Consider the following 18,652-nt stretch of genomic DNA (forward strand, 5'->3'; position numbering starts at 1 on the left):
GTGAAGTTTCAGAAAAAAAAATACCCTGATGCAGTTTTGATTGGAGCTGTATTAAGTTTATAAATTGATTTTTGAGAGACTGGCTTCTTAACAATGTTAAATTGTTCTATCAAAACCATAGCATATCACAACAAATTCTTAGGCCTTCTTTTTTTTTTTTTTTTTTTTTTTTAGTTTTGTTTATTTATTTTTTTAAAGAGAGAGAGAGAGAGAGAGAGAGAGACAGAGAAAATTTTTTTAATATTTATTTTTTAGTTTTCAGTGGACACAACATCTTTATTTTATTTTATTTTATTTTTTGAGAGAGAGAAGTTTTTTAATATTTATTTTTTTAGTTTTTGGTGGACACAACATCTTTATTTTTTTATTTGTATGTGGTGCTAAGGATCGAACCCAGTGGGCCCCACGCATGCCAGGCGAGCCCGCTACCGCTTGAGCCACATCCCAAGCCCCTTGTTTATTTTCTACATACAGAATTTATACTTCTTTTGTTAAACTTATTTTTTTTTAAATTTTTTACCTTCATTTGACTTATTTATTTATATATGGTGCTGAGGATCAAACCCATGGCCTCGCATGTGCTAGGTGAGTGCTCTACTGCTGAACCACAACCCCAGCCCTGTTAAACTTATTTAAAGAAAAATTATAATTTTATTTTTCATATAAAATGAAATATTAAAAATAAATTTGTAAAAATATTTGCTGGTGTCATATAGCAATGCTCTTAGCTTTTTAGTATTGACTATATATCCTGCCACTGCCAACTCCTATGCTTTTTCTTAATTTGTTTATAAGGGTTTTAAATTTTCTGTTTTAATCTTTGTTTTGTTTTCATTTTTTGGGGGGGTGAATAGTGTTATTTTTGTATCTTTTAAGTTAGAATCTTAGTTCAATAATTCTTTTTGAGTATGAGCTTATTGGCTTCAAAACTGCTAGTTTTTAAAAAAAATGCTGAAATAATGGATTTTAAATCATTGTTTGTTCCTAATATTTAAGTTAATTACATTTTTAGAGAAAGTGATCTGTATGGTGCCTATATTTTGAATTGTGTATTGATATCAGTTTTATCTCCCATTCTTCAAAGAAGTTTATAATTTGTTTATAGCCAGTCATCTAACAAATGATATGGTTAGACATCTCAAAAGGAAAAAGAAAACTTGTTTGAATCTAAAATTTGTACTTCTAACAATTTACTATGAAATTAAAGAATATATTCTATACCGTCTTTTGAAATACGTCTTTGGTTATGCAGCCTGAAATATCTGATAAGTATTTGATGAAAGCTGACCTCCATTTTGGTGTCTTAGTTTTGTTTTGATGTTCTTACAAATTATCATACATATGGTAGTTTAAAACAATACAAATTTATTATTTTGTAGTTCTGTAGGTCAGAAACTTAGCAGTTGATTTCTCTACTCCAAAGTTCACAGGCTGAAATGAATATGTCAACTGGGTTCTTGGTGAGGTTCTGGGAAATACCTGCCTCTAAGATTATTTGGGGTGTTACCAAAATACAGTTCCTTGCAGACAGAGGACTAAAGTCTTCTTTTTCTTGCTGGTTGCCAGTCAAGGCTTCTCATTATCCTTACACAGGGGCCCCTACATATCAACCAGTGAATCCTATTTATAGAATTTCTCTGACATCCCTTTCTGCTCACTCTCTGTTGCCTCCAGTGCAGAAGGTTCTCAGCTCTTAAATGCTCACATGATTAGATTGAATCCACCTGGGTAATTTAAAGTACTCTCTCTATGGTTAAGAACCATAACCTTAATCACATCTATAAAGTCCCTTTTGATAAATAAGTTTTTTAATTTTTAATTTTTTAAAATTTTGAGACAGGGTCTTGCTAAGTTGCTTAAAGTCTCCCTAAGTAGCTGTGGCTGGCTTTGAGCTTGAAATCCTCAACCGTTGGGATTATAGGTGCGTGCCCCCATGTCTGCCTTAGTACCCATTTTGATGGATAAATTTTTATAAAAATTCTGAGGGGAATAATAATGGAATTAATAATTTTTTGAGGTGTCTAGTGAAAGATAGATTTTTCTCCTTTATACACATTTATGGCATTGCATTCATGTAAGTAGAGAAACTTCATCTTCCTGATGATAGTAGGGACTTTCTGTGACCACTTCCTAATGTTTTCCCATGATACTGTTAGCTATTTTAAAGTAATTGGTAGATATAGAGGATTCCTGAATAAAATCATCTGAAGATTATAAATATATGAACCAAGTGTAGTGTTGTAACCAAATGAGATGATCATCAAAGCATGATACATGTGTTTAAAAATTCAGTGCACATCCATATTATTGGGTATAGCCATTGTGTTAGGGTTAAGGATTCAAAGCTGTAAACACCAGAATGTTGCATTTGAGGAACTTGCAACATGGTATGAATAAGGAGTAGAAAAGTATAAACCAATTTCTGCCTTCCTAGATCCTAGAGTTGAGAGGTAGTTATAAAGAGGGTTCAGGTACCTTTGGGGCATCTGCCTCTCTAGGACTGACCTTGTGAGAGAGTATGTAAGAATCAAGGCCATACAGTGGAGCTCAAAGAAGTTTGAGTCTAATCAGATACAAACATTTTTATGAATATACCAACTGAAGAGGAAGTGGTGCTAGCTAGGGTTACAGGGGTATTTCAAACCCAAGGAATGAAGTGAAGCAATTTCACTTGATGGGAGTTAAAATTCAAGACCTTGTCTTGACTAAGGAACTCCGCTGGCAACAAAGTCATAATGTATATGGCCCAAGGGGGCTATAGGAACAGGCTTTCCCTATCTTTAATAATAGTTTTCCTTGCATAACCTTCTGGGCCTGTTTTTTCTTGTTGTTGTTGTTGTTGTCTTTTTGGTCTTGATTTTAACCCAAGATGAAGATAATCCCCCAGTTTAAGGCACAGAGTTTATCTTCTTCTAGTTGTATGACCTTGGGGAAGGTTTCAGCCTCTAAGATCCTTATGTAACTCGGTTGTGAAATGAGTATAATCCTTTGTATCTTGTAACATTTTGAAAAGATGTCCTGTGGTCCATTAAAGGCACCTGTGCAGCGCCTGTTCTGTGTTAGAGGGTAGGAAATGAAAAGCCTCTTGTTAGTTCTTCCTCATTGTGTCAACTTTCTGCACATGAGATCTTGTTGTTGTCACTTTTTAATTTAAGCATATTTAGAATAATTTTGTTTCTAAATATGAAAATTAATTTTAAATCCAGTTTGGTCAGTAAATTTGTAGATATAAAATTCTGTTTATGCATTATAATTTAATGATTGCTTTTGTTTTATAATTTATGAACAATACAATTTAGCTAACTAGTTTATGACTATGATTTTTATCCCAGGTTTCATATTAGAATTATCTGGGAAGCTTTCAGAAATGTTGGTATCCAGGCACTACCCCAAAGCATTAAATTCAGAATTTTTGGTTGTGGGTATAATTATTTTTATTTAGTAAAAGCTCTTTATCTCTGAAATGGCAATAATACTGTGTACTCAGCCTATGTTACAGAGCTGATCTGAGGATTACATTAAAAATCTATTCAAAATCAATTAATTACATGAGAACTAAAATAAAATGTAAAGTGATCTTAAACATTTTAGAACTATTTTTCCTGTCCTTGAAGGGCTTACCCTTTACTTAGAGAAATAGGCCAAAACATAAAATGTTTAAAGTAACATGCCACATACTAAACGGAAGTAAAGAAGAATAAGAGTGCTAGGAATCCTCTCCAAACCTCAGTGTGTAGGCAATCCTAATGTACATATTGATGTGGCCTTCTCTAATAATCTCAAATATTTGTACCTCTAATTTTTCTAATGATAAAAAAACAAGAATAATAATCATCTTGTTGATGGAGAAGCATATAAGGAGAGAAATTTTATCTAGACTGGTTGTCTACAATTCCTTTCTTCAAATGTAAATTCAAGTTGTTTAACAAAATATCTATTGCCTACTATGTGCCTTCTGGGCATTGTCTTTTAAAAAGCCAACTTGAAGAGGAAGTCTAAAGTGGTTATTCATGGCATAGACACTCTAGCTAGAACCTCTGAGTTTCAATTTTGGCTCCACAACATCTTTTTTTTGTTGTTGTTTTATGTTAGGTCTTAATGTTACTCTTATTACTATTATAACATTATAATCATAATGTCACATTCCCCTTTATATAAGTGTAATCCTAAAAAGCTATTAATTATTTCTCAGAGTTATAGGAGAAGATTTGATATGTTAATAAATGAAATATGTTCAAACTAACTGTGCTTGGCCAGTAATAGTAGTTAACTGTGTATTTGCTAACACCACTGTATTATATTCTATAATATTCATTTATTTTTGTAATTAGAAATTATTTTGTAATCAGACATTAACTGACCAAATGGAAATAGTGCACAAAAAACACTTATGTCCTGCTTCCAAGACATACCCAAATATATGAATTACAGTTTTCTAAGGCACCATCTCATTTAAGATTGAACATCTCAAACAACATGAATGAACCTAGAGGACATTGTGCATAGTGAATGAAGCCAGACACAGAAAGAGAACTGCTGTATGATATTGCTTATTGTTAGAATCTAAAAAAGTAGAGGGCTGAGGTTGTGCTCAGTGGTGGAACACTTGCCTAAAAAAGTAGAATTCTTGGAGATAGAGAGTAGAGTGATTACCAGAGGCTTCGGGCAGGGTGGTAGCAGGTGCAGAAAAAGGAGATGTTGATTGAAGGGTGCAAAGTTTCAGACAGGAGGAATAGGTTCTGATGATGTATTGCACAATGGTGACTAATAATAATTCGTAGCAAGTTTCAAAATAGCAAAAAGTAGATTTTTAAATGGTCTTACTACAAGGGTATGATAAGTATTTATTTGAGGTGATACATATCTATTGGCCTGGTTTGATTATTCTGCAATGTATCTACATGTTAAAAGATCACATCGTACCCCATAAATATATACAGTAAATAAAATGAATCTTAAAAAGAGAAGACTGAAAGAGTGTTAAACAGACATTATAATAAAGTAAGGACAGAAAGCAGTGAGAGTGTATATAATAGAGGCAACTCTCCTGCTTTCAGGTCTGGAGTAAGCAGAGCTTACTTAGAAACCTGGGGATGAAGAGTTAGTGAGGTGAAGAGCTTGCAGGCAGGTAATGTAGTGTAAAGGAGTGGCTTATGCTGAGGGAATTTCAGAGGGAGGATACAAATGAAAGCTCTTTAAAGTCTTGAGGGTATATCAGTGAATAAAAGATCCAAGGCCACATGAATGTGGAGTTGCAGAAAACGGTGCTGAGATTCTCTCTCTCTAGAGCTCTCAAAACCTAGACAGTGAGGACAAAACAAGAAATTGAACTGGAAGAATGTACTCATTTGATAACAACACTAGCTGACATGAAAGGAGAACTAAGTTTTATAGCCATTCCGAGCATAAAGAAACCAATTTTGCTAACAGGCTTTCTGGTGAAAGGAGGCCTGTTGAAGACTCTAGAAGGAGCAGGCATTTACTGTGATCCTCAAAGGGGAAATAGGGAGATACCTGCAGCTTGTGGGTCTAGGTCAGGGTTCTTTTGCTTATGTACTTAACTATGTTTTGACCCTTGCTTTGTTTGTTCAGCTAGGATTGTGTTTCAGCAGAGCTTCAGCATCTGTTCTTAACTTCAACTGCAGCCTTATCCTTTTACCCATGTGCCGAACACTCCTGGCTTATCTTCGAGGATCCCAGAAGGTAAGAAAAAAAGAACATCCTCATTATGGATTTCAACATAAAATCAAGTGTTATGGTCACGTCTTAATTCTGCTTAATTTTCATGGTCTGACTTTTGTTTAGATTGATTTCTTCAGAAATGATGGTAAGGGCCATGTTAACTCTCAAGATCATCCATGAATTCTCCTACAACACTAGGTAGAGCAGAGGATCAGAGAAAAAATATAAATAGTGTTTTCAGGCACTGTGCTGAGCACTTCATACACAACATTGTGAATCCTTACAATGAATCTGCAATTAGGATTAATCAGTTCCATTTTGTACGTGAGGAACCTGAGGCTTGGAAGGCAGAAGTGACTTGACCAAGATCATGACTAGTGAAGGAGGAGCTAAAATCCACCCCACTTCTGAGCTCTCTGTACCACACCTTGCCTCATCACAGTCCTGTATTTTCACTTAGCTACATCCAGGTGAACAAGTAGGAATCCTGTGGCCTTTTAGCAACACATGATAGTGTTGCCACCTTATCTCTACTTAACACACACACACACACACACACACACACACACACACACACTTGGAGCTTAAAAAACATATCTAGATCAAATTAGTGCGATCAAATAATGTGAAAAGATTATGTTACAATATTTACTGTTTTAAAATGAAGGATATAAGTGAAATTCTTTGTCTTTGATTATTATTGTGTATATGTGCATGTTCATATGTATGTGTGTGTGTGGGGGTATGTGTGAATTCACTCATCACTAAAACAGTAAGGTACTACTAGACAGATAGTAATTTCAAATGAATTTTTAACTTGAGGTAGCTTTGATCTGTGAAGTTCATATGTGCAACTTACTCTGGTAAAACTTCTCAATCTTGTAATTACATTTGGAAACTTTATTTTTAAGGCAGTAATTTTTGTGGAAATAATTCCTTCCCTAGATTGCCTTCCATTGTAAAATGCTAGGTTTTGATCCCTATGGATGGCTATTGGCTTGGTATGAAAAAAGAAAAAATAAGTGGCAGGAAATAAAAGTGCCTACTGAAGTCTCCCAGTATTTAATAAGTCTTTAAAAATCGTTTCACAGTGTGAAATACAGATATTCAAAGATGCTTGACATTTATTTTTCTATGAGATCAAGCAGGCATTTAAAACCCTAGATGAGATTGCCTTATTTAAAAATAATCTTATTTTTTGGCTAGCAAAGGAAATCATATATACTGTGAAATTCAAACATCACAGAAATATGTAAAATAGTCAGAGAACTTTCCTCCTGATCCTACTCTGCATGAGCAACTACTGATGACAGTTTAGAGGCATTAACATCCAATGCCCTTAACTTTGAACAACATAGAATCAAAATGTAGTTTATATTTTATAATTTTATTCCCTAAATGTATCTTTCATTCTTAAGATATCGATAACATAATCTTTTCACATTATTTTTAATTGTTTGAATGTTTCATTAAGTGTATCATAATTCATCTCACTAATTTTTATTCATAGGCTTCTGCTATATTTCCAAAATTTTTATATTATGAGTAGTGTTAAAGTGAAAAAGGTTGTACATCTTATTTGTTGCACCTTATTTACCATATTAAATTTTATTTAGGTACCAAGCAGGAGAACAAGAAGATTGTTGGATAAAAGCAGAACATTTCATATAACCTGTGGTATTACTATCTGTATTTTCTCAGGTGAGAAAGTCAGATGATATTAAACTTTTTTTTTTTTAGAAATATACATTTTACTAGTGTTTAAATGTATCATTTTATTGTTCTATACATTATTTGCTGTCACCAACATGAGCTTTTCTTACATATATTAGTTTATACTCTTCCATGAGTTTAAAAAGAGTTGTCCAGGGGAACTACAGAAAATGGGTGTGTCTTATGACTTTTTCATTATGATACCCAAAGTCCCCACCTCCCATCCCAGGCTGATGGGGACTGTTTCCCAAAAGTAGATAATTTCATTTATAAATATTGGAAGAAACAAACCAAAAGTTTTCAGGCTCGAAAAGGAATGATATGAGTTTAAATGCTTGAAAAATAAAATGTGAGATATTCATTTACAGAAAATTATTCCCCCCAAAACTATATTTGGTAAATATGTCCTTGATATTAGTATTTGCGTATAATAACTGATGTCAGAATTTATGGAATTTTATCTTGATCTATTTGAAGTTAAATATGTAAAATGAGAATCCTTTCATTTTTAAAAGTCATTGTAAAATAAATTTTTATTGAGGATCCATGTGGTATATTTCAAATCTTTGGAACAGAAAGAAATAAACATAGTGATGTAGTGATGTGCCCTGAAGAGAGGTTCTGTAGGTTCTACCCCAAGCTGCTGTCTACCTTACTGTGTTAGATCACCTCTCTTATCCTCAATTTGTGGCTTTTTAAAGAAGTAAAATGGCTAGGTATGATGGCACATGCCTATCATCCCAGTGGATTAGAAGGCTGGGGCAGGAGAATTGCAAATTGGAGGCTAGCCTCAGCAATTTTATAAGGCCCTGAGCAACTTAATGAGACCCTGCCTCAAAAATTTAAAAAAAAAAAAAAAAAAAAAAGAAAAAAGAAAAAAAGAAAGCTGGGTATATGGCTCAGTGGTTAAGCAACCCTGGATTCAATCACAGTACTAAAAGAAAAAAAAAAAGTAAAATTGTTAATATAGCACCAACTGCACTACTGACTGTACAATTTTAAGTGTAAAATGAGACCATGCATGTGGAGTTCTTAGAGCATGATGGGTTATTTCAATTTACAATTTCAGAGATTACCCCAGTGTCATATAATACTTGGCATTTTTATCTGACTATTATTTGATGTGACATAGCTGTGTTGATACTAAAGTCATTTAACTGGACATTAATGTATGGCCACTTTTACTCAGGAATGTTTTGCAATGGCTATTACCAAGAAGTTATTAAAACTTCAAGCTTTTAAAAAATTACCAAGCATTTTTGAAACAGGCATATTCACTGTTTTATCCCAGAACATCCTCCCATTATTAGGTGAGAGATGGGGAAAGCATTTCAGGGATGGATTTAGAACTTTGGTGCAGCTTAGACTAGAGGGAGACTGGGAGTCTAGGATGAGGTGAGGACGTAGGCTGTGGTAAGAGTGGGATGGGTCAGAGGCAGGAGCATGAAAGATTAGGAATGGAGGAGGATTAGAAACCTGTGGCATATTTATTACTTGATTTGTTCTAAACTATAATTATGTCCAAATATCCTGGGTGGATTGGAGAACAACCTAGAGATCAAGATATTGTAGAGGACTACTGGATGACCTTGTGTCCTAGAGTGTTCACATTTTTCCACTCCTTAGTAGTCTACTTTGGATGTTACTTTTTATTTTTTGGCACTAGGGATTGAACCCAGGGGCACTTTACCACTGTGCTACATCTCCAGTCCACTTTATTTTATTTAGAGACAGGGTCTTGCTGAATTTCGTAGGACCTTGCTAAATTGCTGAGGTTGGCTTTGAGCTTGTGATCCTCCTGACTCATCTTCCCCAGCTGCTGGAATTATAGGCATGTGCCACCACACCTGGCTAACCTGAGTTTTCTTATCTGTAAAATAAGAATGATTCTGCCCACCTCACTATTTTGCCATGAGAGTTAAATGAAAATATTCACATAAAGTTCTTAGCACAACTTCTTCCCAGCTGCCTAAAATGAGAATCAGAGGTTTCTTTTGACTTAAAAGCCTTTTAAGGAAAGTGTATATCAATTGTCTCTTACATGTTTGTTATGTAGGACAGTTTTCTCCCCAGGGGAATTCAGAATGACAATTCTTCAAGGGCACTATTGTATTTTTGCGCCATAAATATGTATTTAACATATAAATTAATATGTAGTTAATTTAAAATGAGAGTTGTTTTTTTTAAACTAGATTTCAGTACTTATGAGGCTATAGAACACTGAGTTGTTTATAAAGTTTTGTGCCAGTCATAGTCAAATTATACTACAATCTTTGTTTTACTTCTTTTAAACTTGCTTGTTACAGTTTGCTTATTTCTTTTGTAAAAAAAAATTAAAAATCATTTTTTTAGAGCAAATGTAGTAAGTTCATAACAAAACTGAGAAGAGATTTTTCCATATACTCTCTTTGCCTACCATCTTTTCATACATAGCCTCCCTCATTATCAACATCTGCCAACAGAATGGTATAATCAGTTTGTTACAATTGAGTCTACATGTGCATGTATTTATTACTCAAAGTCCATAGCTAATGTTAGGGCTCACTCTTTTTAAAACAAATTTTAATTTGTTCTTTTTAGTTATACATGGCAGTAGAATGTATTTTGACATATCATACATACATGGAGTATAACTTCCCATTTTTGTGGTTGTACATGATGTGGAGTTTCACTGATCATGTATTCATATATGAACATAGGAAAGTTATGTCTGATTCATTCTACTGTCAAGGGTTCACTCTTAGTATTGTGCAATCTGTGGGTCTGGACAAGTGTATATTAACACATATCCACTGCTAGTATCATGCAGAGTATTTTTCACTGTCCTGTGTTTCCGCTGAGCTATACAGTTCATCATTCACTTTTGTATAATCCCTGGCAACCACTGATCTTTTTGTAGTTTTTATAGATTTACCTCTTCAGAAGGTCATACAGTTGGAATCATATAGAATAGAGCCTTTTCAGATTGGCTTTGTTCATTTAGTAATATGAATTCAAGTTCCTTCCACATGTTTTTATGACTTGGCTGCTCAGTCTTGTTAGCTTTGAATAATATTCCCTGGTCTGGATATACCTCAATTAATTTATCCCTTCACCTTCTGAAGGATATCTTCAGTTGCTTTCAACTTATAGCAATTATAAATAAATCTCCTGCAAACATCTGTGTTTGGGTTTTCATGTGAACATAGTTTTAAACTTGTTTGGGAAAATATGAAAATGTTCTAATGTATGGAAAGAGTATGTATGGCAGGATTACAAACTGTCTTCAAAAGTGACTATACCATTTTGAATTTTCACTATCAGTGAGTGAGGCATGATAATTACCTTGATAATTCCTATTTCTCCACATCTGCACCAGGATTTGGAGTTGTCAGTGTTATGGGTTTTGGCCATGCTAACAGTTATAAAGTGGTATTTTGTTGTTTTAATTATGTTTCCCTGAAGATACATGATGTGGAGCATCATACATGGCAGGTATGCTTATTTGTCATCTATATGTCCTCTTTATTGACTCTTTTGTAATCACATTTTATATTTTATTATTGTTGAGTTTTAAGTGTTTTTTGTTTATTTTGGATAAAAATCCTTCATCAGATATGACTTTTGCAAATATTTTCTCCCAGTCTGGTGACTTGTCCTTAATGAAGTCCAGATTATCAATCCTTTTTTTTTTTTTCATGAATCATGCCTTTGGTGCTATATCCAAAGGTCATCATCAAATTATAGTTTCAATACAATTCCCGCTAAAATACCAATGACATTCTTTATATCTCGAGTCTTTCTTTATATAGATAGAAAATATGATCCTAAAAAAGTACATGGAAGCATAAAAGAATTCAGAATAGCCAAAGCAATCTTGAGCAAAAAGAACAAAGCAGAGGACATCACACTATCTGGCTTCAAAATATACTACAAAGCTATGGTAACCAAAACAGCATAGTATTGGCAAAAGGCAGACACACAGACTAATGGAACAGAGCCCAGGAATAACCCCATGAGTATATAGGCAACAGATTTCCAACAAAAGTGTAAAAGCCTATGTTGGAGAAAAAGAAAGACTCTTCAATTAATGGTGCTGGGAAAATGAAATATTCACCTGTATAATACTGAAAGTTGACCCCTATCTTTCACACACATACAAAATTAACTCAAAATAGTTCAAAGATATAAATATAAGACCTGAAACTATGCAATCACTAGAGAAAACAAGGAAACATTTCAAGACATTGGAATAGGCATACCTCTGTTTTATAAGACTCCCAAATTATAGGCATTCAAAGCAAAAACCAGACAAGCAGGATTATATTAAATTAAGTTTCTGAGGAGCAAAAGAAATAGTCAACAGAGTGAAGAAACAATCTACAGAATGAGAAAGAGTTTTAGAAACTATTCATCCAATGAAAGATTAATATTCAGAATATACAAAAAATTTTAAAACTCAACAACCCAAAACAAATAATCTAATTCAAAATGGGTAAATTATATGAATAGATACTCCTCAAAAGAAGAATGATGAATAAGTTTGAAAAAATCCTCAACATTATTAGCTAATGGAAATAAATATTGTATACCCTTTTGAAATGCCACACTGTACTTCTTCTTATATGTGTGCAAATATTATGTGTTAACCAAAAATTTTTAAAAATGTTCAAGGACATGGACATGATAATTACCTTGATTAAAACATCACCCATTGTATACGTGTAATGAATTATCACCCTGTACCCCATAAACAAGTACAATTAAAATGATAATGATTGATTATGAAATGATAATGATTGATTATAATAAATAAAAAGTCATCATCAAGCCCGAGGTAATTTACATATTTCCTCATGTTGGCTTTTGGGGTATTATAGTTTGAAATTTTACATTTAGTTCTGTGATCCATTTTGAGTTAATTTTAATGAAATATGTGAGGTATATGTCTAGACTCATTTTTTTTAAAATGTCAATTTTCAACTGTTCCAGAACCATTTGTTGAAAATTCTATTTTTTCCCCTCCATTCCATTCGCTTTGCTTCTTTGTCAAAGAACAGTTGACTTTATTCACAGTCTATTTCTGGCCTTTTTATTCTGTTCAATTGTTCTGTCTGTTCTTTTACTGAAACCACACTCTCCTGATTAACTTTCTAATAAGTATTCATTTGTCTACTTTTAATGTGACCTTTTCCCCACTTCTAATTTGATGACCTTATAAGTCCTTTCAGTCAACTTTGAGTTTATTTAGCATTCAGTTCCCTCTCACTTTCATTAGTTTTTGTAATCTATTGCTCCTAGTCTCTCTGTATTTTTATTCTGGCTTGCCAGGGATCATAGAGTTCTCTGCTTTCCCCACTATGTCTTCTTTTGTTTTTTGTTTTTTTTTTTAAATTTTTTTATTGGTTGTTCACAACATTACAAAGCTCTTGACATATCATATTTCATACATTAGATTGAAGTGGGTTATGAACCCCCAATTTTACCCCAAATGCAGATTGCAGAATCACGTTGGTTACACATCCACAATTTTACATAATGCCCCATTAGTAATTGTTGTATTCTGCTACCTTTCCTATCCCCTACTATCCCCCCTCCCCTCCCCTCCCAACTTCTCTCTCTACCCCATCTACTGTAATTCATTTCTCTCTTTGTTTATTTTCCCATTCCCCTCACAACCTCTTATATGTAATTTTGTTTAGCAATGAGGGTCTCCCTTCATTTCCATGCAATTTCCCTTTTCTTTCCCTTTCCCTCCCATCTCATGTCTCTGTTTAATGTTAATCTTTTCTTCCTACTCTTCCTCCCTGCTCTGTTCATAGTTGCTCTCATTATATCAAAGAAGGCATTTGGTATTTGTTTTTTAGGGTTTGGCTAGCTTCACTAAGCATAATCTGCTCTAGTGCCATCCATTTCCCTGAAAATTCTATGATTTTGTCATTTTTTATTGCTGCATAGTACTCCATTGTGTATAGATGCCACATTTTTTTTTTATCCATTCATCTGTTGAAGGGCATCTGGGTTGGTTCCACAGTCTAGCTATTGTGAATTGTGTTGCTATGAACATCGATGTGGCACTATCCCTGTAGCATGCTCTTTGAAGGTCTTCAGGAAATAGTCCGAGAAGGGCAATAGCAGGGTCAAATGGTGGTTCCATTCCCAGCTTTCCCAGGAATCTCCAAACTGCTTTCCAAATTGGCCGCACCAATTTGCAGTCCCACCAGCAATGTACAAGTGTACCCTTTTCTCCACATCCTCGCCAGCACTTGTTGTTGTTTGACTTCATAGTGGCTGCCAATCTTACTGGAGTGAGATGGTATCTTAGGGTGGTTTTGATTTGCATTTCTCTGACTGCTAGAGATGGAGAGCATTTTTTCATGTACTTGTTGATTGATTGTATATCCTCCTCTGAGAAGTGTCTGTTCAGGTCCTTGGCCCATTTGTTGATTGGGTTATTTGTTATCTTATTGTCTAATTTTTTGAGTTCTTTGTATACTCTGGATATTAGGGCTCTATCTGAAGTGTGAGGCGTAAAAATTTGTTCCCAGGATGTAGGCTCCGTATTTACCTCTCTTATTGTTTCTCTTGCTGAGAAAAAACTTTTAAGTTTAATTAAGTCCCATTTGTTGATTCTAGTTGTTAACTCTGGTGCTATGGGTGTCCTATTAAGGAATTTGGAGCCCGACCCCACAATCTGTAGATTGGAGCCAACTTTTTCTTCTATCAGACGCAGAGTTTCTGATTTGATATCAAGCTCCTTGATCCATTTTGAGTTAACTTTTGTGCATGGCGAGAGAAAGGGATTCAGTTTCATTTTGTTGCATATGGATTTCCAGTTTTCCCAACACCATTTGTTGAAGATGCTATCCTTCCTCCATTGCATGCTTATAGCCCCTTTATCAAATATAAGATAGTTGTAACTTTGTGGATTAGTCTCTGTGTCCTCTATTTTATACCATTGGTCCACCCGCCTGTTTTGGTACCAGTACCATGCTGTTTTTGTCACTATTGCTCTGTAATATATTTTGAAATCTGGTATTGCTATACCGCCTGATTCACACTTTCTGCTTAGAATTGCTTTTGCTATTCTGGGTCTTTTATTTTTCCATATGAATTTCATGATTGCTTTATCTATTTCTACAAGAAATGCCGTTGGGATTTTGATTGGCATTGCATTAAATCTATAGAGAACTTTTGGTAATATCGCCATTTTGATGATGTTAGTTCTGCCTATCCATGAACAGGGTATATTTTTCCATCTTCTAAGATCTTCTTCTACTTCTCTCTTTAGGGTTCTGTAGTTTTCATTGTATAAATCTTTCACCTCTTTTGTTAGGTTGATTCCCAAGTATTTTATTTTTTTTGAGGATATTGTGAATGGAGTGTTTTTCCTCATTTCCATTTCAGAAGTTTTGTCGCTGATATACAGAAATGCCTTTGATTTATGCGTGTTGATTTTATATCCTGCCACTTTGCTGAATTCATTTATTAGTTCTAGTAGTTTCTTTGTAGACCCTTTTGGGTCTTCTAGGTATAGAATCATGTCATCTGCAAATAGTGATAATTTAAGTTCTTCTTTTCCAATTTTTATGCCTTTAATTTCTTTCGTCTGTCTATTTGCTCTGGCCAGTGTTTCGAGAACTATATTGAATAGAAGTGGAGATAGAGGGCATCCCTGTCTTGTTCCGGATTTTAGAGGGAATGCCTTCAACTTTTGTCCATTCAGAATGATGCTAGCCTGAGGCTTAGCATAGATAGCTTTTACAATGTCAAGGTAAGTTCCTGTTATCCCTAGTTTTTCTAATGTTTTGAACATAAAGGCATGCTGTACTTTATCGAATGCTTTCTCTGCATCTATCGAGATGATCATATGGTTCTTATCTTTAAGTCTATTGATGTGGTGAATAACATTTATTGATTTCCATATGTTGAACCATCCTTGCATCCCAGGGATGAATCCTACTTGATCATGGTGCACTATTTTTTTGATGTGTTTTTGTATTCGATTCGCCAGAATTTTATTGAGGATTTTTGCATCTAGGTTCATTAGAGATATTGGTCTGTAGTTTTCTTTCTTTGAGGTGTCTTTGTCTGGTTTCGGGATCAGGGTGATGTTGGCCTCATAGAATGAATTTGGAAGAGCTCCCTCTTTTTCTATTTCCTGAAATAACTTGAAAAGTATTGGTATTAATTCTTCTTTAAAGGTTTTGTAAAACTCCGCTGTATACCCATCCGGTCATGGGCTTTTCTTGGTTGGTAGTCTTTTGATGGCTTCTTCAATTTCATCCATTGATATTGGTCTGTTCAGATTGTGTGTATCCTCCTGACTCAGTCTGGGCAAATCATATGACTTAAGAAATTTATCGATGTCTTCACTATCTTCTATTTTATTGGAATATAGGTTTTCAAAATAATTTCTAATTGTCTTCTGTATTTCTGTAGCATCTGTTGTGATATTGCCTTTTTCATCCCGTATGTTAGTAATTTGAGTTCTCTCTCTTCTTCTCTTCATTAGCATGGCTAAAGGTCTGTCGATCTTATTTATTTTTTTGAAGAACCAACTTTTAGTTTTGTTAATTTTTCAATAATTTCTTTTGTTTCAATTTCATTGATTTCCGCTCTGATTTTAATTATTTCTTGCCTTCTGCTACATTCGCTGTTGTTTTGTTCTTCCTTTTCTAGGGCTTTGAGATGAAGTGTGAGCTCATTTATTTGTTGGTTTCTTCTTTTTTTGAGGAATGACCACCAGGCGATGAACTTTCCTCTTAAAACTGCTTTCATTGTGTCCCATAGATTCCGATATGTTGTGTCTGTATTTTCGTTTATCTCTAAGAATTTTTTGATTTCCTCCTTTATGTCTTCTGTAACCCATTGATCATTCAGTAACATATTGTTCATTTTCCATGTGATGTAGGGTTTTTTCTTCCTTCTTTTATCATTGATTTCCAGTTTCATTCCATTATGATCAGATATAATGCATGGTATTATCTCCACCCCTTTATATTTACTGAGGGTTGCCCTATGGCATAATATATGGTCTATTTTTGAGAAGGATCCATGTGCTGCTGAGAAGAAAGTATATCCATTTGATGATGGTTGATATATTCTATATAAGTCAGTTAAGTCTAGGTTATTGATTGTGGTATTGAGTTCTATAGTTTCTTTATCTTTTGTTTGGAGGATCTGTCCAATGGTGAGAGAGGTGTGTTGAAGTCTCCCATAATTATTGTGTTGTTGTCTATTTGATTCTTGAATTTGAGGAGAATTTGTTTTATGAATGTCGCAGCACCATTATTTGGTGCGTAAATATTGATAATTGTTATGTCTTGTTGGTGAATGGTTCCTTTTAACAGTATATAATGACCTTCTTTATCCCTTTTGATTAACTTAGTCTTGAAGTCGATTTTATTCGATATGAGGATGGCCACCCCTGCTTGCTTGCGAGGACCGTGTGCGTGGTATATTTTTTCCCATCCTTTCACCTTCAGCCTGTGTATGTCTTTTCCAATCAGATGTGTCTCCTGGAGGCAGCATATTGTTGGATTTGTTTTTTTAATCCATGATACCAGCCTATGTCGCTTTATTGGAGAGTTTAAGCCATTAACATTCAGAGTTACTATTGATATGTGGTTTGAACTTCCATCCATGTTTGATTGTTTATCCTTTTTTAAAAAAAAATTTAGTTTGTTTCTCCATGATTGTCTTTCCCCTCGCCCTCTGTCTTTACTGAGGCACTTCCCACTGATGGTTTTGGTTATTGTTTTTCATTTCTTCCTCGTGTAGTGTTTTGCTCAAAATGCTTTGCAATGCTGGTTTTCTGGCTGCAAATTCTTTTAACTTTTGTTTATCATGAAAGATTTTTATTTCGTTGTCATACCTGAAGCTTAATTTTGCTGGATACAGAATTTTTGGTTGGCATCCATTGTCTTTCCGTGTTTGAAATACATTGTTCCATGACCTTCTTGCTTTCAGTGTCTGTGATGAAAAATCCGTGGTTAACCGTATTGGTTTACCCCTAAATGTAATCTGTCTCCTTTCTCTTGTAGCTTTTAATATTTTCTCTTTGTTCTGTATATTGGATATCTTCATAACAATGTGTCTTGGCGTTGGTCCACTGTGATTTTGTGTGCTCGGTGTCCTGTATGCATCTTCAATTTGTATATCTGTTTCCTTTTTTATTTCTGGAAAGTTTTCTGTAATTATTTCATTCAGCAGGTTTCTCATTCCCTTGGTTTGAATCTCTGTACCTTCTTCTATCCCGATGACTTGTAAGTTTGGTTTCTTCATGTTATCCCATAACTCTTGGATGTTTGTCTCGTGATTTTTTACCAGCCTTTCTGAGTTGGCTAGACTCTTTTCAAGATGGTATATTTTGTCTTCATTATCTGACGTTCTGGTTTCTACTTGCTCCACTCTGTTAGTGATACTCTCAATTGAGTTTTTAATTTGGTTTATCATTTCCTTCATTTCTAGAATTATTGTTTGATTATTTTTTATAATCTCTATCTCCTGATAAAGATGCTTAACTTCTTCTTTTATCTGTTTATGAAATTCATTCTCAATGTGTTCTTTCGCTGCTTGAATTTGCCGTCTTGTATCCTCTTTAAGGTTCCATTCCATCTGTCTAAGGTGTTCCTTGAGTTCTTTATATGACCATTTTTCTGATGACTCTAGGTCCTCCTGAATATTTAGGCTGTCCTGCATTGTTTGTACTCCTTTTCTTCCTTGTTTTTTGAAGCTGCTCATGTTACTTCTTGTTCTGTTTGACTGCTGAGTTACTGTTTACTCCTATAAATTAATTTAATGCTTGGGAGGAAAGGTATTTGAAGGGAAGGGAAGAAGTCTCTAAAGAGAATGAGAGTAGGCAGGTAGAATTCAAGGAAAGGGGGGATAAGAAAAATGAAAAGACTAAAGAAGAAAAAAATAGGAACTAAAAAAGAAAAAAATTAAAAAATAAAAAATAAAATAAAATAATAATAAAAAAATTTAAATTAAAATTAGTAGAAAAAAATTAAAAAAAAAATATTTTGTAAAAAAAATTAATAAAACAACAAGAAAGAAAAAAATGAAAATGAAAGAAAAACCCAAATCAAAAAAAAAAGAGAAAAGAAAAAGAAAAAAAAAAAAAACCTAATAAATGCCGTCTTAGAGTTTGATTAACTTCTCTTCCAGTAGATGGCGCTGTGCCCACCAGGTCAAGTTTCTCCTGTCAATACGCGGGAACCAATCACTGTGCAGCAGCTCCTCCCAGACTGGGCGAGTCTCCAATCCTGAGTGT

General features: G+C 34.2%; 1 protein-coding gene across 9 annotated transcripts in view; it reads left to right on the plus strand.

The window, feature by feature from the left end:
• NOX4 (NADPH oxidase 4) overlaps positions 1–18,652 on the plus strand; it is a 189,392-nt gene that overhangs the window by 26,498 nt on the left and 144,242 nt on the right. For 5 of the 9 annotated variants that reach the window (XM_081281667.1, XM_081281669.1, XM_081281668.1 and 2 more), the window contains 2 exons: positions 5,593–5,703; positions 7,299–7,383. In XM_081281667.1, coding sequence (XP_081137793.1) covers positions 5,593–5,703; positions 7,299–7,383 — 196 coding nt within the window. The remainder of the gene's footprint in view (positions 1–5,592; positions 5,704–7,298; positions 7,384–18,652) is intronic. The other 4 variants (XM_081281673.1, XM_081281672.1, XM_081281674.1 and 1 more) reach the window with 2 other exon arrangements.

The sequence above is a fragment of the Spermophilus citellus genome (genome assembly GCF_964194105.1).
Source record: "Spermophilus citellus genome assembly, chromosome: 2".
Taxonomy (NCBI): domain Eukaryota; kingdom Metazoa; phylum Chordata; class Mammalia; order Rodentia; family Sciuridae; genus Spermophilus; species Spermophilus citellus.